Raw genomic sequence first — 26,248 nt, 5'->3', positions numbered from 1 at the left:
AGATGAAGGAGATGAGGAACAGGACAAAAACTTCAAGAGTAAATTGACCTGAGACCATTAGGGGCTGAAAGGTGTCGAAGTTTTAATGCTGCACTTCGTCAATAAAACTTTTAGGTTGCAGAGGGCCAAAAAACCTTTTTACACTTCCTGTTCACCCATTGTTCCACAATATTGTTGTGTATCTACATTAAAGAGAGATTCTGCTTGTTTAATAGTTACACCTGAATAATCATTAACCTCAACTTTAAAACAGTATGGCTGTCCCACAGTGTAAAAAAATCTTTGAGTCCAAATCACCTCAATCAATGGAATGGTGTAGAAGGGCGAAGGTTGGTCATGTAGTTTAGGAAGTGACTTAATGAACAGTGCTGCAAAGCCACACAAGTGTCTATGCTGGGAATTAGTCAGTAAGTCAGTCAGTAAGGTTCATGTGCCAACAAGAGTGGTAAAGGTTAGTGTTTTCCCACTCAGACAACAAAACAAACAGGAGAGTGAGGGAACTGCGAATCAACACAGTTGTTAGAGGAGGTCTTATTCGTTAAAAGACGGGAAAACACCTGTGTGGGTGAACTATGAGTGTTACTTAAGTATTACTTCACCCTCTTCATCCAGTGTAGTCTTTACTTTTTCTGTTGAAACTGCAACGTCTAAACTGTGTATGTGGCTGTTTTCATGTCCCAGATTAAGGAGAACAGACTCATCCCTTATTACTTGTTGTCAGAGAAAGCTCAAGGACAATTTAACTTATTTCCAGGATATCAAGGTGATGTTTCCTCATCTTTTTGTATTTTCATATATTCATATATATACACAACAGGATTTTTTTTTTTTATCAGCAAGGTCAGTGTGCTTTCTTTAATAAAGCCTCTCATTGAGACCACCTGCTGGGAGCTAAAAGTCCCACCATATAAGGACATTAGCCTCTCCTGATTGGCTGACAAGCAGGTGTACAGGTGCACCTAATTAAGAAATCCTTGAGTGGAGGCCAGATTCTGCTCTGCTTTGACAAATGTTTGGGTCAGAAAGGTTGGAGCAACATGCGTTTACTGACACCTGTTGCTTCATTTGCAAAGGTAAGGCCTTTCTTGTCATTTTCCAAAGGTAGAGTTTTGTAATTTCACCAAAATTGAGACACATCACAACTTCTCTCCAGTAGCCTACACAATCCTCTGTGGTTGTGACTGAGGTTGTTTCTGATTTTTAAAAAAAAAAAAAACAAACAAAAAAACATTACCATGATCTTTTTAAAACATTTTTTTTAGGAAGTACCATATTTTGCTCTGTGTGTCTGTCACATGCACTGAAAAGAAACAAAGCAACCACCCTAATGAAGGGAAGATTAAAGCACGGTGTACTGGAAAGAGTTGTGTGACATCTTTTATTTTGATAAACTTAGCATTGAAGCTCACAACTGTTCTTCAACCTCCCGCGACTGAGTCGTCAAAAGTCAGAAAAATGTGTAGTAATTTGTTAAAAGCATGTCATAATAATGAGGAACAAGACATTCATAACTGTACATTTCCCTGAGGGGACCAGGATCAGCTGCCCTTTATTAAGTGACAGTCTGGGTGCTGTACTGCTTTATGACCACTGGGTGTCACTGTCCCGTCACAGAGCCACCATGCCGGGGCGGTTGAGACCTGACTATTGGGCACAAAGCACAGGTCAGGTGGAAAAGAACGGGTGATTGGTTTACGAGCCGCCATGCTCTCTCCTGATTGGATAGAAAGGTGTGAGGAGGATGAGAGGAGAGAGAGGGAGCGAGCGAGATCCACCAGCAGTCTAACCGCTTCAGTCCCCGCTGACTCTGCCGGTGCAGCACACATACACAAACACCCAGAGGACTGAGATGTGACTGTACATCGGAGGAATACAGCGTGTCTCTGTGGGGATTTTCTCTGTCAGCTGGATAATGGGAGAGGACAGGCGGGGAGTCATCTTGGCCATGCCGGCCACTTGGGTTGCGGTGCTTCTCTGTGTGATTACTCCGGTGTATGCAGTGGAAGGTAGGTGGGCAAAGAGGGGGATTTTATTTTTTATTTTTTCCCAGTGCTCAGATGGTGCAGGGTGAAGCCTTGAGTTAATTTATGCACGAACTGTGGAGAGAGAGAAGGAGGGTGCAAAAGCCGTCCTGTCAACTGACCTGTTTATTAGAGTCTAACACCTCTGTTATATTAACTTTGTGTAGACCTCTTAATTCCTCTCCACAGAAACTTATGTCGTGATATTTGTGTGACATCCCTCTACAATGTATTACAGGTTATTAGGTAAAGTTTTTCACTTTGTCAGAGGGTTTAAATGAGGGTTGATTGGCTTTAAGCGGTGGAATTTACGTCGGGACAGGGACGCTGCTGTGCTGTATTGGAGGTTAAAGACACTGCCAGTTATTGAAATAAAAAAAGAAAAGCAATCTGCGTGCTTTGTAAGTTTTATAATATTCCACTATGCGTTTCCAAAATGTTATTTATTGTTCTACCAAGCATGATGATAATGTTAATTAAATTTTTGTATTCATATAATTTTAGAGGCTTAAATTATATCAAGTTGCTCACCCATAGCCCTGTTGCACAAGCTATCTAATGTCCTGTGATATGAATATACTGTATCATATTTTGTTTGTGTGCTGTTGGTGTGAAACCTGACTGTCTCTCCCTCAGTGCCCTGTTGTGGCTCCATTGTGCTCACCTGGAGCAGCAAACTGAATCATAATTATAGCTTGCAGGTGCTCAGTGACTTCTTGTAGCTGTTACCACCTCCCCTACTGCTCCTTCCTTCACCACCATCACCTCCTGCTGTCGTGTCCCCCCTCCCCACCCTACACACACTTGAAGCATCATCTTCCCCCATGCTCCTTTCCAAACATCAGCTTCTGGCTCTCTTACTGCACCTCTCCAAGTATGGCCTCCTCCCATTTCTCCCAAAGCATCACCTACCTACAACTCTGCTGCTCCTCCCTGAGCATCCCTCACTGCTGTTGCTGCTGCTCCTTCCCAAGCATCATCAAACATGTTGCTCATCCTCCTTCTCCCCAAAGCATCACCTGCTGCTCCTTCTGTTACTTGTCCTAACGCTGCTGCTCCTCTCCCAGCATCAACATTTACTCCTCTTCCTGCTCCTTTTCCTCAAACATGACCTCCTTCTGCTTCGTCTTCTACTACACCCCAAGCATATCTTACGCTTTTTCATTTTCCTCTCTCCAAGCACCTCTCCACCTGTTCCTCTCTGAACACCACCTGCCTCTTATGCTGCACCGCTCAAAGTCTGACCTCGTGTTATTCATCCCAAAACATCGTCTAATGATGGTCCTGCTGCTCCTCTCACAAAATTGAGCCCACTGCGCAGCTGCTGAAGCCCCTCAAACATCATCCTTTTCCCAGAGCTTTTTCTCCCCAAACATCACTTTTCGTTGCTGCTGCTAATTCTCCTCCATCACCTCCTCTTACTCCTGTTGCTTCTCCAGCCATCTCCTACAGCCAATTCACCTCTCCAAGCATCTAATTATACTCCTGCTGCTCTTCCTTAAGGCCCCTCCTCCTGCACAGTCTTCTCAAGCACGACAGCCTACTCCTCCCCAAGTACCACCTGCTGCTTCTACCCCCCCCCCTCCGCCACTCCTGTTCCTCCTCAAGATCCCCTTCATCTGCTTCTCTCATACCCACCGCCATTCATGATACATCTCCTGTATGAGTCTTCCCACGTCTCCTCCTCTCCTACTTGTTCCTCCTGACACGCCTCCTCCATTTCCCTCTGTTGCAGCATCTCCTATTATCCTCCACTACCATGTCCTCTATCGCTTCTCCTCTTGCTCCTGCTGCTGCTGTCCCTTGTGGAGGCGCTAGATTAGTCTACTGCTGTGTTTTAATGGTGCGTGTAATGACATGCTCCTTAGTGAGTCTCCCCCATTATGAGACATGTAAATGTGTTGAATGGCAGGTCTATTTTGATTAAACAGAAATGCTGTGCATGTATGTGTGTGTGTGGGTGTGGGGGTGGGAGGGAGAGAGAAAGGTAGAAGGTTAAGATAGAGAGGACAGACAAATAGGTACAGTGTGGGTGGTGGGTTGTTTTGTGGTCACGGTGGCCTTTTCATGGTAAGTAGGTACTTAATGAACTGCTGCATAAGCTGATCTGAGTCTGTTGATGTAAAATATACTCACTGCTGACAGTCCCTGTTATCTCTGCTCTGTGTACACTTGTCCTCTGTAAACTTTCAGACTTTTTTTTTTATAGAGCCCAGCTGACACATCAGCTGTCCAAAAATCTGCATTTTAGAAGCTAGAACCACAATTTTTGTCAGGAAATTAAACAATAATTAAAACTGTTGGTGATTATTTTTCTGTGCACCAACTAATTGATCAACTAATCGTTTCAGCGCTAATCTGTTGACATAAGTATGTTATGGTCGGGAAAAGCTTCCTTGCAGCTGCCATTACTGTCCTGAGAGGAAGATGAATTAGCTGAGACATGCTATCTTAGCTCTAGTCAAAAATTCATTATATGTTCATTATACAGGCTCGAGTGAAAAGTTTATCATTGTCAAGTATTGTGCTGCAACAAACTAATATCTTTAATCAGTGAATCTGATTATCTGATTTGTGTTGTCCTTAACAATTGATATTGACAATTAAATTTTCTGTGAAGTTCAGTATGAAGTGTAGAGCTGCAACGATTAGTCTATCGACAGAAAATTAGCCTGCAACTATTTTAACAATCAGATTTATTTTGTGCTTTATTTTGTCATAAATGGGAGTTAACTGAATATCTTTGGGTTGTGAACTGATGGTCTGATAAAACACAGAATATGAAGACATTACCTTGGACTGTGAGAAATCAAAACATTTTGTACTGTTTTTGACAAAATGATGAACTGAGAGGATAATCAACAGGTGATTTGATAATGAAAGTTACTAAGTTACTTGGCCATAACACATTTAGGGGATCCTTTACAAATATGTACAAAAAAAAAACTGGCAAATACATTCATTAGTTTTACCATTTTATGGGCTGGGCAATCCCAGCACAGGGCCGACATATAGAGACAAACAACCATTCACGCTCACATTCACACCTACTGGCAATTTAGAGTTGACCCGACCTACATGTCTTTGGCGTGTGGGAGGAAGCCGGAGTACCAAGAGGAAACCCACGCTGGCACAAGAACATGCAAACTCCACACAGAAAGACCCTGACTGGCAGGTTCAAACTTTCAACTACAAACCTTCTTGCTGTGAGGCAACAGTGCTAACCACTGCACTGCCCTGCTTGACCAACTGATCATTACAAAGTTATTAATCCCAAATAACAATATCTGCATCTGCTTCAAAAATCAGTCAGTCAGGCTCTTGTGTTTATCTATCTCTGTGTCTCCATGTGTTTTTCTCTGCATCTTGAAGTGTTTTTTTCCCCCCAACCCTGCTGATTGTTGTGTATGAAGTGAGTACTTTGCTAGATTTGAAATGTCTTTGTCTCGATCTTATCTGTTGTTTACAAAGGCATCCATAAGCAGCTTTTTGAAAGCGTAAACTCCGGCAGCCTTTGCAGATTTGCAGAAGAGCAGGCATGCAGGAAAAAATTTATAGTTTAGAAACAAAAGTCTAAGGGGTGTGTTATTCTGGCTAGAGCTGTTTGTTGTCATGTACACAGCCTGAAATTGCTGCAATTGTTCAATGACCTTTACTTTCCCTCAGGAGTTGGACCTATTCAGAGAGCCCAGAATGCAGTACAGTAATCCAGCATTTGACCCTGTTATTTTGAAAGTCAATGCAAACCCTGACCCAGCGGATATTGTTGGGTATAAGTGCTACATATCCCGCAAACAAGCCTTGGGAGGGGTGGCAAAGTCATCTGTGTCTGAAACAAATGCGCAGTCAGCAGCAGGCTCTGTCACTGAGATTGCTGATTTGTGTCAGTGTTGAGTGTCGAAGGGTCGAGGAGTTAATTTCTTTTCAACTTTTTCATGCAGGAGCTGCTGGTTGGAGCCTAATTTAGAAATCCTGAATCGGTGCATTGCTGCTTTCACGCTTCCACACAGGCAAGGATACATGTAAAGTGTGCACTGTACATACGATTACACTACACATATTATGCTCCTACATGTAAACTATTTCAGTCCTTTTCCCTGGAGCCTGAGCACATACGTGCCGTGCACCATCTGTCGTCTTGTGGAAATGCTAAAGGTTAAACATCGTAGATCCTCTTTTAGATGCTGGTACGAACATGACGAGCTCTAATTTGTGACTTTGTTTAGTACGAGTGTCTTTGTGTGTGTGCGCACGTGAGCAACAAATGATGAACAAATGATCTCCTCGGGGGAAACCTATCATGCACTTATCGGGAAGAGATATGCAGATGACACACTGCACGTACAGGACACACACACACACACACACGCACTGTACCCTTCACCATGCTCTGCCAGCTCATGTTTTAAAGATGTGGTTTCTATATTCATCTGTTGACAGGTTATCAATGTGACAGACAGATAGTTGAACTGGGGGAAAGTAGGAGCTTGGAAGAAGATCCTTCACACCAGTCCTGAGGCTTTTACTCCAGTGTATCCAAGTCTATTTTTCCTCAGGGCCCCCCGCCAGTATTAAATATTTATTTCCACACAGCATTCAGATTGTTTCAGAATAAATTTGGTTTTCTTCTTCTGCAAGGTATTTGGAACCTGTGGGAATATTTACCTTTTGCCGTGAGACTCAGTCCTGGGTTTTGGTGCTGTATTTCCCATGGCGATTTGGGCATCAAGAGGCAATTTCAGATCAGTCAGTCGGTTATTAGACACTGTGCTTCTCTATACCTACAGGCTATCAGACTTCACTATCACATTTTTCCGCAGTTCAGGAAGTCATTCCTAACAAAACACACCCAATCTTTCCTGAGCCGTGATTAATAAGTTACATTAGTGTGAAAATATATCCCTAACTCTGAATCTTCACACCCTGGCTGTGAATTTTCACACAACTCAACAATCCCACTCTTATATTGAAGGAAGAACTTGTTGGTCCACTGAATCAGTCTTAGATGAGTCATGTCAATTACTGTGGAAAAATATCAGTTTTTAATGCATACTTTTGGCAGACTTTACATACCAGGTGTTTGGGTCACACTGTACATCCCATTCTGCTGGTTACAGATGCAGTCTGTACGACATGTTCTGAAATTGTTTTTAGTCTAGATGTGTTTGCCAGAGTGGTTTTCATATCTTTTGGAACAAGTCCAAGTCAAGTCTCAAGCCTTCATTAGCAAATTACAAGTTGAGATCCAAGTCTTTAAGTTTCTGAATGCTGCCCATTAAAGTAACGCAGCATTTTAACATTTGACTGTGTTGATAATTGAAGTTGAAGTTTCATTATTGACCTTTGCAATAGTATTAAGAGACAAAAAATCCATCTACTGATGCGGACCGAAAGATATGACTAAAAGATTTCCAGTAAGTGGACCTTGAGCCAAGAGGTTTTAGGGTTAGGGGTTTCCTTTCACAAAGCATAATGATTTGCTCATTTGTTTAATTCTGTGAGTTTTACTGTTAAAAGTTAAGTCCAACTCCAGAATCTTGTGATTTAAGTTCAATTTGAGTCTGTAAGAGTCACGTCTGCAGAAGAATCTGTAGCGTACAGTAGGACTGTCCCTAAACAGAGGTTTTTGTTTTTATGTTTTTGAGGGCAATGTATGGCTTCTTTTATTTGATAGTTGAAAGTACAGAGATGAGAGAGAGAGAGAGAGAGGACATGAGACAGAAAGAGAAAATGGTTGGACGCAGACCAGGGACGTAAGCCTGAAACAATTAGCAGATTTATCGATGAATTGATCAGTGCTCTGGTTCCAGCTTTTCCAATGTGAGGATTTGCTTCTTAGTCTTACATCATAAATCAAACTCCTGTGCTTTTTGGACTGTTGGTCAAAACAAAGAAATGAAGCAGTTAAAAGACGCCACATTGAGCTCTGGGAATGTGAATTTTTCACTTTTTTTTTTTTTTGACATTTGATGGACTGAACTATTAATTAATTAATTAATTAAACATGAAATGAATAGAGAATGTATATGGCATGTAGTAAACCTTAAGCTTGACATGGAAAAGTGACAGAGTCCGTGCGGGTGACTGGCCTCTGATGGGGAATATACTGCAAGCTGTACACATCTGTGAATGAGAGTATAAGATGAGTGGGCCCTGCTGTGTACAACCTGCTCACTGACTATACCATTTATATCAACAACAACAGTCAATCAGCATCTAAACCACCTTCATTACAGACAACATTTAACTACAATCACTACTTCTCCTCCACAGCTGCCATCGCTGACATGTTTAAAAAAGCATAAATTGGTTTTAGCTGCAGAGAGAAGCAGAAGCTTGCACATTATAAAGCACTTCACCACCCATACTCCTCAGGTTATTTGCATAACAAACCAGTCTAAATAGATTATATTTCCTGATATGAAACTATAATTGATACTGTTAGAGAACAGAGCACTGGTGGGCATAAAGGGAATGAAAGAATCCTTTGTTTTCGCCCCAAATTCTCCTTTTCCTTTCACTGGGGTCCATTATACAGTCACTTCAACTAATTTGCAGCTCAAAGAGTCACATCAATACGGCGCTATGTTAGACAGACAGCAATGGCATGCTCCTTGAGTTGTTCTGTCTTCTGTATTGATTATCTTTTTCAACATGCAAGGTAAGCGATAGCATCAATTACCCTTTGTTTTTGGCAAAGGCAAAATCATTTCTCTCCCCTCTTGTTGTAGACCTCACCAATAAAAAACACCTCCATTTATCTTGACCTCAGGCCTCTGACTGACTCAACGCACCGGCCTAAGAGCGGAAACACAGGAGGAATGAGTGAATCTGAAATATGCATTTACTGCTTCTAAATGCAAATGAGGCATTAGGGGGAAGAAGAGATTGCACCAGATTGCAGGACCTTTCCTTACAGACTGATGGCACAGCAGCATCACACCACTTCAGAAACAGGGTGCTACATTCATATTCTTGTGCAAGTCTGGCACAGCATACAACATTTTAGTAATATACATGTTTTTTTTTTTTGTTTTTTTTTTACATTAATGGCAAAGTTATAACGAATTATTGGTTTAAGTGGGATTGGGATTGAGTGTAAAAGCATATTTTGTGATCAAGTTAGGGGTTGCAACTAATCATTTTCATTATTAATTATTCTGGCAGTTGTTTGTAGGTACTGATGCTAATACTATCTGACGAATTGATTAGTTTATAATAAACTGAAAAATGCTCATGCGTTTCCCAAGAGCCCAAGGTGACATCTTCAGACTCGTTTTGTTTCTAAATCCCAAAAATATTCAAATTATAGTGATTCAAAACGGCAAAAAGCAGAAAAGAGAAGCTGGAAACCGTGAATGTCGCTAGATAAATGTCTTAAATGATTAATCAGTGATCAAAATAGTTGCTGATTAATTGATTAATTGAATTGTTTCAGGTGCAGTTTATATTTAGTATACAGTATGTTTGATTTTTTTTAAAACTTGTCTCAAATTTACAAATTATCAAAATATTTGCAAATTAATTTTTCTTTTGATCGACTCACATTAATCAGTTAATTGGCAGTGTTCTTTTCTATTCTATTCTATTCTATTCTTCCTGCTGTATGCTGCAAACTGCTGCTCTGAGCTGTAGACCTTTATAGCTCAGCATATGATTGAACATAATGGCCCATTATTTATTTGCTGGTTGAGAGTGGGCCCTTTGCCAGCCTCTTCAGGGTTCCTGCTGTGGGCATATGGTCTCCCAGATAGCCATGCTGGATATTAAGGACTGTGACACTGTTGGAGCAAAAGAAAAGAGGGGAGGGGACACAATGGGTGAGACAATGCGCATTACTGATTTTTGCCTCACCTTGAAAAGGTTGTGGAGGGAAAAGTGCCTCTTCAGGAATTTTAATCAGTTTACATTTGAAAGTTGTGTTATGTTAAACTAATCTCACAATGCATCAAGGGGGGAATAATGCAGGATAGGTATACGTCTATCACAGCTAACAATTATTTTTATTACTGATTAATGTCTCTGTGACTTTTACATTTAACTGATTCATCATTTAGTCTGTAAATATATTACCTATATCAAAAATAGGGAATAAATGACCATCACAATATCCCAGAGCCCAAGATTATATCTTAAAATACCTTGTTTCACCCAATCAACAGTCAATGAGACAATTAATTTACTATTATATAAAACAGGAAAAGGCAATAAATAGATAAATAAAATAAATAAAGCTAAACAGGAATGACATCTGCACTTAAGATGTCAGTGTTAGGTGCCAATTAGAGAATGTTAGCATGCTAACATGCTAAACAAAGATTGTGAACATGGTGAACATATCTGCTTAACATCAGACTTGTAATGTATTTTTGGGCATTTGCTAATGTTAGCATTTGGCTCAAAGCACAAAATACAGACTAATAGTTGTTAGTGTGTGTGTCGACTTTTAGTCTTGCATTCACTGTTTGTCAATATTATTGTCAATCAAATATTGTAATTGAATATATATATATATATAGAATAACCTTATTTACTGCGGCAGTAAACAATTATTTTCATTATCAATTAATCTAACAATTTTTCTCAATTAATCCATTAATTATTTTGTCTATAAAATGTCTAAATATTGTGAAAAAAAGTTGGTTATAATTTCAAACTGCTACTGCTGACACTTTCACATTGCTTGTTTTATTCAACCAGCAGGTAAAAACCCAAAGATATTGAGTTGAAAATGAGAAGCATAAAAAATGTCAGAAATGATCAGGCTTTTTGTCGAGACCAAGTATTATTCCTCGAGGTATCTGAGAAACTTTTTTTTGTTATGTGTCACTTCATAGTTGTGCTTTTCCGCCAGCTCCGTCCCGTGTTCCTCCTTCAGTTTCATCTTTATCAAATCATGGTAGGGTGACCAAGCGTCCCTGCTCTTTCATAGCTAGACCCAACTTCACACCGTCTCGGTTTCATCCACGCCTACCTTTTACAGCCACTGGCTTCTGTTCTGTTGGCCGCTAAGCTGCTCTGCTGGAGCAGTGAGCAGGAATTCAGTGGTTCTGCTCAGCGACAGAGGGAAACTGACCGCAGTAAAAAGAGAGATTATCGTTCAGGTACAACACGTGTGCTCTGAGTGTCGACTTTTGTCTGGCAAAATGTCACACACTTGAACTGAGCATCTGTCGTGACCCCACAGATCACTTTTTTTTTTTTTGTGCTTTTTACTCTTGTTGTCTTTTACTAAATTTCCAACACAACAGGGACAAAGCAAAAACCAGGACAGAGCAGACAATATGGGGAGCGACAGGGGCAATTTCACTTTGACAGTTTTACTCTGTGTGACAGCAGTTATGATAGCAAATCTCCTGAGAGATGGTGAGAACAAAAGAGGGATGGAGAAGGATAGAAAAAGAGTTAAAGCCAAAAAAAAGAGAAAAAGACATAAAGCGAGAGACAATGAACCCAGTGGTTAGCCCTCGAGTTTGATATATGGAGCTGAGAGCCAATAAGTGTCAGGTCCCTCCCACCAGGAGCCATTTTAACAAGCTCTTAGTATTTGAGTGGCTGTTAGCAGACTGGCAATGCAGCTGGGCAATTTGTGACTGCTGTTGAATTAAATTATAAATGTGAGCACATTTGTAGGTATACACAGGTAAAGACAAAGTAGCAACATCTCTGCATCAGCATTTACAGTTGCGTGAGCATTCTGTCTTAACCTGTTGATTCATCCGCAAAAATACTTTATGCTTTTATATGCTTATTCTTTAAGGTATTCCCTTAGATCATCTAAAAAGAGAGTGAAAGATATGAGATACAGGAGCTGCCATCAAACATCTCGTTGGTCATGAGCCAGGTTCAATATTCGCACTGCAGACGTACAGCTACACTGCAAACATACAGCGTGCTGTGTGCTTTAAGCCCGCGGTCCACCTGGACACTTCTGAGCGGCAACACATTTCTTCCATCTCAGAATGAGGAAATTAATTTTTTATTTGGGTCCTGGCCTGAACCCCTGCTGCATGATCCACAGTGCACACACTAACGTACAGTATATTTGATCCTTTTCTTCACTGTACCACCAGCCTCTTTGTTGTACTTGACAAGCACACATGATTTTGAGCAGAGTACACCCAACTGAGTACTGCACTGCTTTGTCCTTTTGAGGAAAGTATACTGTTTTGCTGCTTCTTCTTCTTTTTTTTTTTAAACCATATGAACACAGCGAACACAGCAGCAATATGTTTTGTACATGTTGATATCATGTTTACGGCGAGATTCAGCTCTGACTTTAACGCCCGTAATGCAGACAGATGCACCTCGGGGAGCATCTAAAATCGCTATACCAATAATAGCACATTGACTTGAGTATCATGCTGATCTCAGACCAACATTACTGACTTTTCCTTATAGTGTACAGGTTTCATACAGATTCACATGGAGAACAGTTAGCACCACACGTCAGCCTCCACTGCCTCCAGTTTAAATTCACAATCTTACACAGCGGTCCACCGTCATCAGGGGTACATTCATGTTTTTTATACTAGCTAGCCTGGGTTCACATTCGACAAAAGCACTTTGGTTAAGTTAGTGAAAGATCAAGGTTTTGGTTAAACACATTGTGTCTCAAGGCACGTTGAACTGTATCTGTATTAAACCAGAAAACAAACTTTAACACGTTTAAGGATGCTATAGTGATATTTGGTTGAACGTTGGCTGTAGAATACTGACAACAGCTGACTGATATCCCACGTATTTCTGCATAATAGTGACCATATAATATCTGCTGCCAGTTGGGAACTATCAACATTTTAGCAACTTAATCATCATTTCCTCATTATCTTATGTAATCCAGTCAAATTTACATCTCCATCAAAATGCATTTGCTGCTGCTGTTGTTGATTTTTAATTTGTTAATTTAGTTTTACTTAGATTAATCTGCAAACCTAGTTAGTTGTCTGAGGCTAATGTGATGCTAGTTTTTGTGAAGCTTAAAGGAATAAAAACAATCGTTGAAACAAACATTAAAAAATGTTAATATAGTCTTACTTTGTATTTAATGAACTTAAAAAAAACCCCAAACAACTACTGTGGTATGTACAAAAGTTTGGGTTCCCTGCCAAGCCAGTGAGTAGCACATCATATTTGTGTACTAGTTTGCTCAGTGTATTCTTCTTCTTTGTCAAAAATTGCGAGTAGTTTTGCTGAAATTGCTCATTTAGTTAGTTTATCAACAATGCAGCATACTAAAAGTGTTTCATATTCTTTAGTGTAATTTCTGACACGTTGAAGACTCACAGTCTAACCTGCTGTCCAGACAACTGAGAAAGGAATGGAAATTGTTGGCCGTGTCTGTAAAAACTTGCACGTTGCCAGGCTACTTCTCTCAGTAGCCAAACCAGTGAGATGAGAGTCAATGGTGGATTCCAAGTAGGACTTAAGAATTTGAACACTGAAAAACTGTGGTCCAAGTCCCACAGAAAGTAAAATATAGCAGTGAGAGGACCAGAGGGAGGAGAGGGGAGGGAAGCAGAGATTCACAGAGGAAAAGTGGTTTGATGCAGATGCCGTGTTGCAGTCCTCGGGGTCAATCCAGGAGGGGACATGATCACACCTGTGTGACAGCAGGTCAAACCCTGTGTGTGTCTGAATGCACTCAAGCGAAGCAATGCGGTTGACTGGACATCATCACTTGACTTTGAGGCCCCCTGCACACCACTCACAAACACAGCACCTTCAAGACACAGACGCCCATCAAAGTGACATGCATAGCACTGCTGATGGTTGAACCAAAACCAGAGGAAAAAAAAGACATCAAGATAAACTGCATCATTTCTGAAGTAGTAAATAAATTCTCTTTGTCTTTTCTCTGAGTTTAGGTGAACTCAGTTTTAACCCCGCGTCTTTCCTTCCATCCCCCTGTTCTCCCTCAACCCCCTCCTCAGCAACTGATCCTCCTCAGATTTCTACCTCAAGGAGCGAAGAGGTCAACAAACTTAAACCCCCCCTCCCAAGGCCAAACATATCCCTCACATAGCTGAAATTGTTTTGGTATGCTTGGTTTACCTTAGCTTGCGTGCAGAATTTACATAATCATCCTCAGTGAATCAGAAAATAGCTGTGGTAGGTCACGGTACAGGTGACCTTTTGGTGAACTTAGCTACTTTGGTTTAATCTCTCATCTCAATGACCTCTTCTCATCTGGTGGGTTTATGAAAAGAGAAATGGATTTTGAAGAGTTTTTCATGCCTGTGCTGTGCTTGCACTTAATTTTGCAGCACCTCTCCAAAATGCGTAAAAGTGGCCTCTCAGCATTTGATTAAATAACAGGGGATCTAAAATGGTACATGTTAAAGCACTTCATACAGCAATCAACAAACTCCATTCCACTGTTCGGAACAGTAAGAATCAAAATGTAAATTATAAATTAACTTGTAAACTGACCATTGTGTGTTAAAGGACACAGATTCCATGAATGTCTGTGGTTACCTCAGACATGTCTGTGAAAACATCCTCACTTCTATTAGCAAGTGCTGCAGTGGTTGCCAATTTGTCTGAGAATGTGGACAGTAAACCCCAGGGACATGCTTTATTTTCTCTGAAAGACTAGTGAAACAAATGCTGAATTAGAGACTGCATTACAGGCGCTAGTAGCACTGAGGCAAACGTGACGTCAGGACTTCAGCTCTCGATTGTAAGAAGGATGTATCTAATACACTGTTTAGAGCTTTATCCTACATGTCTCCAGTCTGTAGAAAATCTTCCATGTTGTGTTATTAGGTTGTTGCTGTTTTCTACTGTAATTGCAGTTTTAGGAGTGCAATATAACACCTTTTTGATTTTATTTTCTGTTGATAAAAGTTAAGTTTATTTTGCCAAAAATCAATCTATGATATAAATATTTTATGACTTGGCTATAAATAGTTAGATGATAATATATAATAGTATAATCCTAATTAGGATACTGACTCCAGAAACAAATCGTTGTAGGTCTGCAACCAATGATTATTTTCATTACCAATAGTTTCCTTGATGAATTGATCATCGTTTGGTCTATAAAGTGTTGGAGAAGAAGAGAAAAAATGACTAATGCCCAAGAGGACATCTTCAAATGTCTTACTTTCTCTGAACCAACAGTTTAAAACCCAAATATATTCAGTTTACAGTGATGAACAGAGAAAAGCAGCAAATTCTGACATTTGACTAGAACCAGAGAAGGTCTGACAAATTTTGTCATAATTATTATGATTAATTGATTATTAAATTGTTGCTGCTTAATTTCCTGTTTGTGGACTAATCAATTAATTGTTATAACTGGTATTATTATGGTTATATATAATATATATGATTATATTTTTTTCTCCATAAACAGAATTCCTTTGACCTATTTGTGTGGCAATGGACATCAGAAATCTCAAAACCTTAACATATAACACCAGTAATGTCTGTCTGCATTACTACTGGGTATAAGTGAGGAACCCACTCTTTAATGTTTATATGTGAAATTCTGATGGATCTGACTTTCTTTTTAATTAATAGTATAGATAGCAGCAGCAGCAGCAGCAGCAGCAGCAGCACCACCACAGTGGTCTGCAAAGGTTTCTTCCTCTCAGGGGTCATGTCAGCAGCCAGTGCACCTTCTCTCTTTGGTCTACAGTGTGTCTGGTAGCGTGCGGCTCCACACTGACATAACCAAGCCTCATACTGTGCGAGCATGTGTCTCTTAGCCACCTTGCACATTCTGAGTTAGCAGAGGGTGTCTCACTGAGCTGGCGGATGTCTTCCAGGCTGGTTTCAGCAGAACATGTGGGACCAGCTTGACCCACTGGTAAGATTGAGACTGTCAGGGGAGATACAGCAGAAGCATGGTGGCATGTGGTCAGCTGATATCTCTTTTTTTTCCTCTTTGTTCATCTCTGTCTTTCTCTAGCTGTCTCCAGGGAGACAAGCGGAGACACATGCTGACATGTGATAAACAGATCTGTGACTAATCGTCTGCTTTAATAGAATACAAATTAGATGATTAGACAACCTCTTTTATGCAAAGCAAGGAAACTATTCTGACAAAATAATGCGTAAAGCTTGTGTTTGCTGGTTTTTAATTATCTCTTTACTATACTATATTATGTATAGTCGGCTTGTTAAGTAGGGGGGTGGTATAACATTAAAAATGTACATCAGTTTGGTAGTACGCTTTGTTCTGAGGAAATATTGACTGGCTTGTCAGGTCATCTTGTCCTAGGAGACAATATCTGTTAAGTGAATTATACTCATGTTCAGATTACCTTGTCAGTTAGTGACGTTCCTCTCTGCTTGATCCCACTGGATACCAACAACATATCTGCCATTTCTAATGATTTTCTTGGAATTCCGGCATATTAGAAGGCCTTTTGATTTTCCTCCAAAACCTAATTAATCAACCCTTAAAGATAAGGCTGCCAATATATTTCCATATTTGCTCAGATAGTGGCGAGGGCCTTTATTTACCTGAAATGCAGAAGATAACAGAGCTTAGAGGCAGGCTTTTATTTCTAATAAAACAATATGTTGTTCATGCAAACTCAACTCTACCTCTAATTGTTTCAAATTAAGAGCCCTCTAGCATTTCAGTAGACAGAAACCCTCAATTTCTTGACAGGGCTTTTATTTTGAAACATTTGCAGGCTAACCATAATCAACAACAACCAGATGGGATTTAAGACAGGTCACATTAAAAAAAAAAAAAAAATGTTGCTTTTTTCAGCTGTGGATTAATACATGTGGTGCTTTAGTATTTGTAGCAGGGTGATTTATATTGGATTGACTCAAAATAAACTACAGCTCCCCTGTTCATGGTAATGAAAGACCCTCCAGTGCAATGAGGTGGCTCATTAATTTGTTGAGACCTAATGCACAGAGGAATAAGATATGCAGTATGAGGTTTTGGCTTCACAAACAACACTTGTCAGAAGAATCAGTTAATTATTGCTTTCATTTTTCATAGGACTTTTTGACAACAAGAATTATAAAGAATATCAGTGGACATACCAATAATGAAAAGATCATTATTAACACAACTCTGTCTCTCTCTCTGTTCGACAGACAGATGGATTACCTTTACTCACAAACCACTTTTCAATGTAACCTGACAATCCAAAAGGCGATGACGCTTAAAAAAAACAATTTAAGTTTTTAGTGTTGGCTGTGTATTTTAAGTTGGAGTCAGGATGTCAGAGGATGCTGATGATATATAAGTTGCACAAACCCTCCCTTTATTAAGATATATGAACGACCTATACTCGTGCTTTCACAATGTAGTAAAGAAGATGCTTTAGTAATAATTAAATTTGCATCACAATTGTATTCTTGCTTTTGTTAAATGGGTATGCATGGTAGGGCAAGAGTCAAATAAATTCAATGATGCAAAAAAAATCTATTACAGCTTTGTAAGTGCAACAATGCTCTGCTATAGTGTGGCATAAAACATAAAAAGGTATTTTCATCTTAGTGACATCATTGTATGTTGTTTAAAATAAATGCCATGTATGCATGCATATGGTTGATTAAGTCAACTGACAGAAATTGAATTAAAAATGTGCCTTTGATGATAATAAAAAATAATATCTTTGGGGTTTGGACAAAACAAGCACTTTGAATTTTTTTTCTGTTATACTATTTTCTGACCTAATGATTGATTAAGAAAATAATCAGCCAAAATAGTTAATAATAATAATAGATAAATGGTAATTTAAAATATTATATAAATATAAAATAGATATAATCACTGGTTGAAGTGCTATAGTTTTTTTTTTATGTATTATTTGGCTAAATGTAATGTTTAAAAATTTGTTATTTGAAGAACTTGGTGGCAGAATAATTGTTTAATGAAATTATATATACAGTGTGTATATATATATATATATATATATATACTGTATATATAATTGTAAGCTCAACTGAAAATTTTGGCTTGATGCAGTCTCAAATACGTGGAGATGAGTGTTTTTCACTACTTATTTTTCAGTCTCCGTATTGCCTTCTCCATGCACTTATATAAACTTAAGAAGCTGTAATGCTCCTGTGGGTGTATTCTTTGTGAATAGGATAAGCTTGTCACCATTTGAGATGCAGTGTAGATGTACTTAGACACACAATACACACTGTGGCCCATTTCCTTTCAGATGAGGTCTATTCAGCTACTGAGCTCTTTCTATCAGGCTTTTTCTGATCGCTAGTCACATCTAAAATAATTTTAATGCCCCATTTTGATTGATTTTTGTCTTCTGTGGGATTCTTAATTATTGTTAGTTTATATGTTAAAATGCAAAAGAAATATAAAATGGAAGTAAATTTATTTAAGATTGATTTGATGAAAATGTGGGGGATTGAGGCTTTGATGTATGGGCTTGGAGATAAAATGTTGGCGTTTGGAGCTGTAATGCGTCAATGTGAAGCTCACAGTGCTGCCTCGTATGATTTGGTGTCCCACTCATCTTTCATTTCTGACTGGCAGCTCTGAGACACACACAGTAAAAACATTGGAAATCTCTTGATACCCTTAAAGCCCTACTGGATTTTGCCATGTACTTTTGTGAGTCTGTGAGTTTTATGACAGCTGAAGTTGTCATCTCATTTACAGGGTACTCTCGATGTCATATTAAAAGTTGAGTAGATTGCCAGATTTATCAAACTAATCTAAGATCAAATTCACTTGAAATGCATTACTGAATTAGAAACATATTGCAAGTCCAAGTCTGGTGAAGATAAACCATTCTTACAATGTCACTACCAGGCAAACAGTCACAGATCAGTGTTACTTTCTGAAAGGGGAGCACAGATTTTATATGTTATACTTGTCTTTGGCTTGGAGACTAAAAGTTTTACACTACACTGCTATTGGTTTCATAATGAAGTTAACCCATTTATAAGTATATGGTGTATGTTAAGGAAAAACCCCACATCATTTTTTCTATTAGAGGTGGAAACACAAAGTTTGCTGTGGTAACTATCAGGACATGCAGCTACACATGACAATGTTTTCACATATTTATCATGCCTTAATTGGTAGACAAGTTTCTTTTGAAGACGTGAAAAATATCAATCAAAAATAAGTGTAACATTCATTTGACATGATAAAGATCAGATTTAGACTGGATAAATATTATTGAAATTGAAGTTGTTTTGAATCCAATGATACCAAGCATTTGATAAAACTCCTTGTAGTTTTTGAGCCATTTCTGGACCATACAGCTCATCAGTCACATAATCAGACATCTTATTCATATTGAAAATCATAGGAATACTAGGCCTATAGAAAATCAAAAATTATGAAGATCTGAAATTCCTTACCCATTGTTCTAGAGGTGTTTACATGGAACATAAGAAAACACTGGCAACCTCTTTTGACTAATGACTAAAAAAAAGAAAACTTGTGGTGTAGCCTCATACTTTGACTGATTTTCAATGAATTTGAGCTTGGTTAATATAAAACTCCACTATGGATATAGATATAAATATAAACGATGAAATTTATAAATTTAAACTAGAACGCCTCCTGAAATCAGATTTCCGATATCCAAGATGGCTGCTCTGAGAAAGCTTTAGTAATATACTGTTTATTAGCACATCTCTCCTATTTGTGTCTCATTAAATCAGTCGTACAACAAGTACTATCTGCATGTGCAAAATACTATGTGATGCTTTGTTATCAACTGGTATTGCTGACAGTATCAACGGCAAGCAAGCAGCTTGTTACTGTAATGCGGGGACCTCAGGTGTGATGTCATTCCCAGCCTCAACATCCGACTTCGGAGGTAAATGGAAACACAGCATTTCTAAAAGTCAGGATATCTCAGCCTGAGTGGCTTAAACTGAACCCTTACACATGAAGAAGAGTGTGTTAATCATTACTACAGTAAACTGTCAGAGTTAGGAGTCAAGTATTATTCTGTAGATAAAACATTAACCTACGAGCTTCAGCAGTGATAAAATGGTCTCCTAGTATCAATTCATTAGCTGTTTCCATCTCACTTGGCTTTCATACACTGAGCCTCCAGATATGCACTGCTGTGTTCCATCATTTCAAATCATTTACAAATCTATGTATATCTGTATCAATCACATCCAACGTAGTGAGAGCAGCACATGGATGTGTTCAGGCACAGTTCTGCGTGTAGGTCACCCATGTTTTGGCAGCACTCAGCCCAATACACAATCGCTTCGGTTACATGTAAAAAAGAAGGAAACAGAAGAATTAAACTACGCTCAGGTCTCGACAACATGCAGAGAAAGTAAGTGAAGTGCTACAGCTGTCTGCAAAAGTTTGGGCACTGAACTACATCAGTACTTGCACTAACTAATTAACTAACTACCACAAACTAATTTGTCCATTTATTTTTACACAAAACTAAGCTAAAAGTGTCTAACATCATACTTAATACACAGACCTTCTGACTATTCTGTTAAGTCTTCATTCACATAGAAGCCTGCAAACAAAGTATAGACATTATAATCCACCTGAAGCCCCATCATATGTTTTCCCTGGATTAACATTTGATTCCTTTATATTCCCATTTATCAAAAGAGGACGGTTCCTCGTCCCATTCACCATATGTTTCACAGTGAACACATTAACTTTAATTTGTGCCACAGAAGCTATATCACCCTCACCCGTGCCCACTCATGTAGCCCTGTGAATTACCCACCCTATCAGCACACTCAGCATCCACTTCAACAAATGATCCCACATGTGATGATGTCTAATGTGGCGTCTACAGGCGTCGCTCTCCTTAAAAACAGAGCATGTCAGTTAGAGGCATGTTCCCCTTGTGTTTAGTCACAAAGGCACAAAGGATTCTGCCACAGTGACAGACTGGATGCTTCACAGGGCGCTTGTGTCTCTGAGCGAGCATTTACATGTGTGTATGTGTCTGTGCATGTGTGTGCACGTTTCTTTTTGTGGTAGTGGCAGTTTCATGTTAACTTTTCATCCAGAGAGAGAGAGAAAGACAGGCTTCATCGGGGCTCAGTTCTAAAAATAAGAACCCAATATGTTCTTGTTTTATTGTTGTGCTGTTCCTATTTTCTAAAAGACAATAAGTTATTTATTTATTTATTTTACAGTGACTAGCACACCCTGTTGTCTAAAAACTCAATATGTTGCCGTTATATTTATAGTGACAAGCCTCTGCTGTGACAAGCAATCATATTGTGGAGAACCACAATACATCTTCTGTGTGTTAAAGCCACAAACCTGCACTGCTTTTTTAAAAACGATATATTGTTTTGACAGGTCAGCCCTGCTTTACTGTGCTGGATTGAGTTATCCAACATATAATGTCTTAGTGGCATAGTCATCAAACTGTACTATTGTAAAGAAATCCAACATTACAGGAGCTGTATACCAGCATTTCTCAACCCTGACTTTTTTCTTTCTTTCATTTTTTTTTTTTTGGCAACAACACAAATTATGGAGAAAGCTGTAAATTGTCAAAATGTGTAGGTATCAAGAAGGGATTTAACAGGCCCTTTACAGTTTCTGAAAAGCTGAGATAGAGGGTTTCTGTAGGACAGTGATGATGTGTTGTTTTTTTTTTCCGATAGTGACGAACACGTCCTCTTTCATCAAGTGAAATCATGACACCACAAATTTTCTAGGTCAAGGCTGTTAACGACAGATGCGAGGGGAATGAGAGGAGAGGTGACAAATCAGAGGGTGAGAGAGAGGCACACAGGAAAAGGTAGAGTAAGAAACAAAGACAGGGACCAGAAAGTCTGAGACTGAGTGTGTGTCTGCGTGTGTGTTTTTTTGTGGGATGCTTGTTCAGTAAGAAACTGTGACACAGATAAGTGCTCATGTGTGACAGCTTGGTTGTTCTTTTTAACACAGCGGCCCTGTGCCTCTCCCAGCTTCCATTCACAACAACAGCTACATGTCAGCCATTGGAAAAAACAACCTGATACCTCAAGGCACTGGTTACACTTGTGCACACGTCTGATCCTAAAGAAGTTGCTGCTTTTTGGGCACACTTGGCCTGATAACGTCTACCACGTGTTTCCCTCTGATGAATGGATGAAATCTGAAATCCATTTAGCTCATAAATGATCTATTTACCACCTGTTGTTGAGTAATCATTTGTTTTTGCTAGCTGCTGGTGCTCAGAGTTGGTTTTAAATTTGGTTGATTATTATTTTTTGGCCACTTGGAGGAAGCAGAACGAGGTATAAATAACACAGAAATATTTATTAACTTAAAGAGATGTTATGGCAAATATATTCACAAACATTACTTATTTACACATCAAGCAGAGATGGAGCAACATTAGCTTTTATTTGGACCCTTGTTTCTGTCCACATGACCAAAATAAGTCTGATAGTAACTTTACTTTTAACGGTGGGAGTAAACCTAAACTGTAAAGTTGTGGACGGATCAGCTGAAAGATGCTTTAGATATGTGGGGAACTGCAGAGCCAGGTAATAATTCTATGTGATGCAACTGTTTTAACATTTCACATAATCATTTGTACAAAATTTGATTAGGGCAGCTTTAATTTAACCCATTCAAATTAGTTCAGTTCAGTTTAACATATGTAAGAACGAAATGTAACAGCACAGTTCCAACAACACTGACAATAAATATCACATGACCACAATATATTTCACAGATCACCTTCATATATCATACAACATGTCACAAATACACAACAACTCACCAATACCAGAGGGATTGAAGTCTCCGTCAATTGGATTCCAGGGAGGCCATGTATCAGATCGGTATCGATCCATTGGACTACAGATCCAAGGGGAAGAAGAAGCCAGTTGAAGGGTTGTTATGCCGAACCGGGCGGCCATACTGCTCACTGCGCAAGTTGAGAAGGGCAACGTATGAAAGCTCCCCCTTGTCAAAGCGGCAAAGCTGGTGTCAACGTTTGCTTACAACTTTGATGAGAGGATGAAGAGGAGCTATCCCTAGCTGGTAACGAAAGAGAAAAAACACCATGAGGGGGGATTTGTGTTCGCTCCCCCAAGTCTGATGTCTGTAGGCTAACGCTAGGTGCTAGCTTGCAGCACATATGTCTGTCTCTAACTTCGCTGGTCTCTAGATGTGTCTGTGTCTTGCTAACTAGCTACTTCCAGGGCTTGTCTGTGACTTTGCGCCCGACAATTGTCGAAGTGAAATACAACTATTTATATTGATAAACGCCAACAGGCAACAGTGTTTACAAACCGCAGCTCTGGAAGGATAATCCTGTTGCACGTGAACAGCATTCATATGCGCGTGCACCAAAGAACATGCGTGCCTTCCAGCAGAACCTCTGTGGGGACCACTCCAGAGAGTCCAGACAATATAATGCATATTATTTTAATGAGACAATGACTCTGTCAAAGTTTAGTTACAACTCTGGAACAATGCAAGAAAGCAATGGATTGACATTGACCATTTATTAAATATTGAATTAAAAATGTTAGTTGGCTGGGCATACTGGGTAATATGGAAGCACATCTCTCAGTAAATAATAACCATTAAGTATTCAGCCAAGCCTTGGTATAAATAGTGCTTTATATTTAAAATGGTTTACATGGGTCAAATCAGAAAGCCAGCTGGCCCCATTGCAGAATTTTGCTTAGGGCGCCAGGGAGGTCAGCGCTGTCGCTGGCGTAACTGGACAGGAATTGTGCTACCAGGTGATTCAAGTTAGCTTGCATGGATGTGCTTTTACTGAGGGAAGGCTCTGATGTTTCAGAGGTCAATAAAACAGAGTGGCTGCATTAGAGAACAGCAGCAATGGTTAACGTGGGGTCGTGCTGAAATCTACTTGTTCAGCAGGCGTTGAGGGCTAAGGGTGTGTACACAGTGTCTGCCTTTTTCTCAGCTTCTTTTGTTTACATGAAAACTTATGGGAAGTGACTGCATGGCAGCGAAAAAGCGGCTGCTCTAAAAAGGCGGCACAGCACCCTCTCCCATATTACTCGCCCTGATGTGGGAGCCTCCTCTGTAGCTTCTATAAATTGTAGATTGGGAGTATGACTTGGCCTGAAAAAGAATTTTCAGCCCGGGGGGGGGGGGGGGGTAACTTTGAGGCATTCAGGGTACTTACTGCAGAGGTAAATATCACATTACTACTCACTTATATTAATTAACTGCGAAAGTTCTATAAAATCAATAGCCATTATCTACATTGAACTTTGTACTAGGCCAACCCGTTATAATCTGCAGCCACAGGCATCATGGTTCATAAATATGTGACTGCATCCAACATGTGCCCAACTTGTTTGTTGGTAATAAATAGTTAAGATTCCCCTGGCACAAGGTGTCATAACTTCATTTGATTACAAATCGACAAAAAAAAACATGATTACAAAATGATATGATTAGGCTAGATGTAAAACAGGTGTTTGTTATTAAGAACACAGCACTCACTGATTTATGATAAAATGAGCAGTGATATTTAACAAGGTCATCTAATGCAGAAGGTCCACTTATATCATATGAATAATTCAACAACAGTTAAAAATCAAGCTCAATCAGAATACTCTTTAGCTTTCTGATGTTTTCCTCGTTGAAGGTTATTAAAGAACTTTCTTCAAATAAATTTTTGCCGGTTTTATCTTAACCTCCTAGGACCTGGCGTCCACATATGTGGACCTCACATTTTGGGTTCTCTTGCCCACAATACTAACTTTTTCTCAACAAGGGTCTGGTGACCACATATGAGGATATTATACTGCCACTCAGTGATCGAAATTTAAAACTAATGTCCTCATATGTGGACATCATTTTTCTCAGGTCCCAATCAGCCTATATAGCAAAGAATAGAGCTCGGGTCTTAGGAGGTTAAATCTTAATGTATTGCATATTGTCACCTGAACTGCTCCGTTCTGGATGAACTGTGTGCCACGGTCCATGTTTGAGCGGGGGTTAGAATTACCTCTCTTGATAAAATGAGTTTAAATGTGCATAAATAAGAGCGGAGCTGACAGTAGCTGAGACCAAAAATACTTTAAGAGGCACTGCACCTAATTTAGCTGCTAGGAGCTGGAGAGCAAAAGCTAAAATCCACAAAGAACAATTCAGAACTCTAAAGTGGAACTTTGACATCGTCATATTTTATCATCAAGATTTATCATCAAGACACAAACACACACACACAGTGAAAAAAGTATCACCTCTTGTTTAAAGGGAAGGAAGCAGTAAGATTCAAGACAGTCAATCAGATATATGCAGAAGAAGAACTGTAGAATATGAAATCAATTTGGGTGACTATATTTGAATGTCTTTATTTGTCCAAAAACTTAGTGTCTTTTGTGTTCAACATACACAAATACTGTCAGGCTGCAGATAGGTCTTTCCCAAAACTAATGCATACGGTGGCATGCCCAAGTACTGAAGTCCCTACAATGTGTGAAAGCAAATGAACAGAGCTGAGCTATTAATACACGAGGACCAAGCACCCCATGTGTTTAATTTATTTTGTGCAGCACACAGAGCAGAAGTCAAGAAGGAAATTAATACCAGTATTGCAGAAGTTAACAGAGTATGAGGGACTGACAATTGTAATACTGATTCTGTGCTTTTTACAGATGTTGTCAGCAGAGGCCAAAGTCTTGGCTTTGATATATGGTCCTACATTTAATGGACTAGTCATGAGAAAATATAGTAGATGATGCAAATAACAAACTAATGTTAAGATAACTGACTTCACAGCTAGGTCATAGCAATAATGTAACAAACACACTAGTTAGTTGAACATTGATTTATTGATTTTTAGAAACAATTTCTACAACATTATTTTATAATTAAGTTAAACCTACATCAGAGCATCTGGTATAAATGTCTGCTGCATGCCATAATGATGGAAATTCATCAAATAAGACAGGTTTTAAAGGGGCATCAGTTAATGAGTAATGGGGAGTACTTTGCAACAGCATCATTGCTTTAAGTCTTATGTTATCAGAGTTAGCTTGGCTTGGACACAACCAATTTAAGGCACAAATTTAAAACAGTGTGCCATAATGCAAAACACTTTGCATTGTGGGTACTGTTGGAACCATTGGTTTCAGAGCTTCACCTCTACTAGGAACTGAAACACTCTGGATAATCAACCAATGTGGCTTCCATTTTTTTTCGCCAATCCTGTGAGTCTCTTAACTTTATTGTGGTGTAATACTAAATTGCTGCAGTGCTCCTTTAAAGAAGTGCTTTTGTAGTATCTTTTTTAGACATGCACATCAATACCTTGAGTTTTACAGGTAAGACAAAC

The 26,248-nt window shown here is 39.2% G+C and overlaps 1 protein-coding gene across 1 annotated transcript in view; it reads left to right on the top strand.

The window, feature by feature from the left end:
- Positions 1-1,739: 1,739 nt before the first annotated feature.
- LOC130170981 (ephrin type-B receptor 1-like) overlaps positions 1,740-26,248 on the top strand; it is an 89,046-nt gene continuing 64,537 nt past the window's right edge. The window contains exon 1 of the mRNA XM_056378726.1: positions 1,740-2,006. Within this exon, the coding sequence (XP_056234701.1) occupies positions 1,913-2,006 (94 nt within the window). The 5' untranslated portion in view covers positions 1,740-1,912. The remainder of the gene's footprint in view (positions 2,007-26,248) is intronic.

The sequence above is a fragment of the Seriola aureovittata genome, chromosome 6, assembly GCF_021018895.1.
Source record: "Seriola aureovittata isolate HTS-2021-v1 ecotype China chromosome 6, ASM2101889v1, whole genome shotgun sequence".
Classification (NCBI taxonomy): Eukaryota; Metazoa; Chordata; class Actinopteri; order Carangiformes; family Carangidae; genus Seriola; species Seriola aureovittata.
The sequence above is the reverse complement of the archived record's forward strand: the minus strand, read 5'-3'. Positions and strand labels throughout refer to the sequence as shown.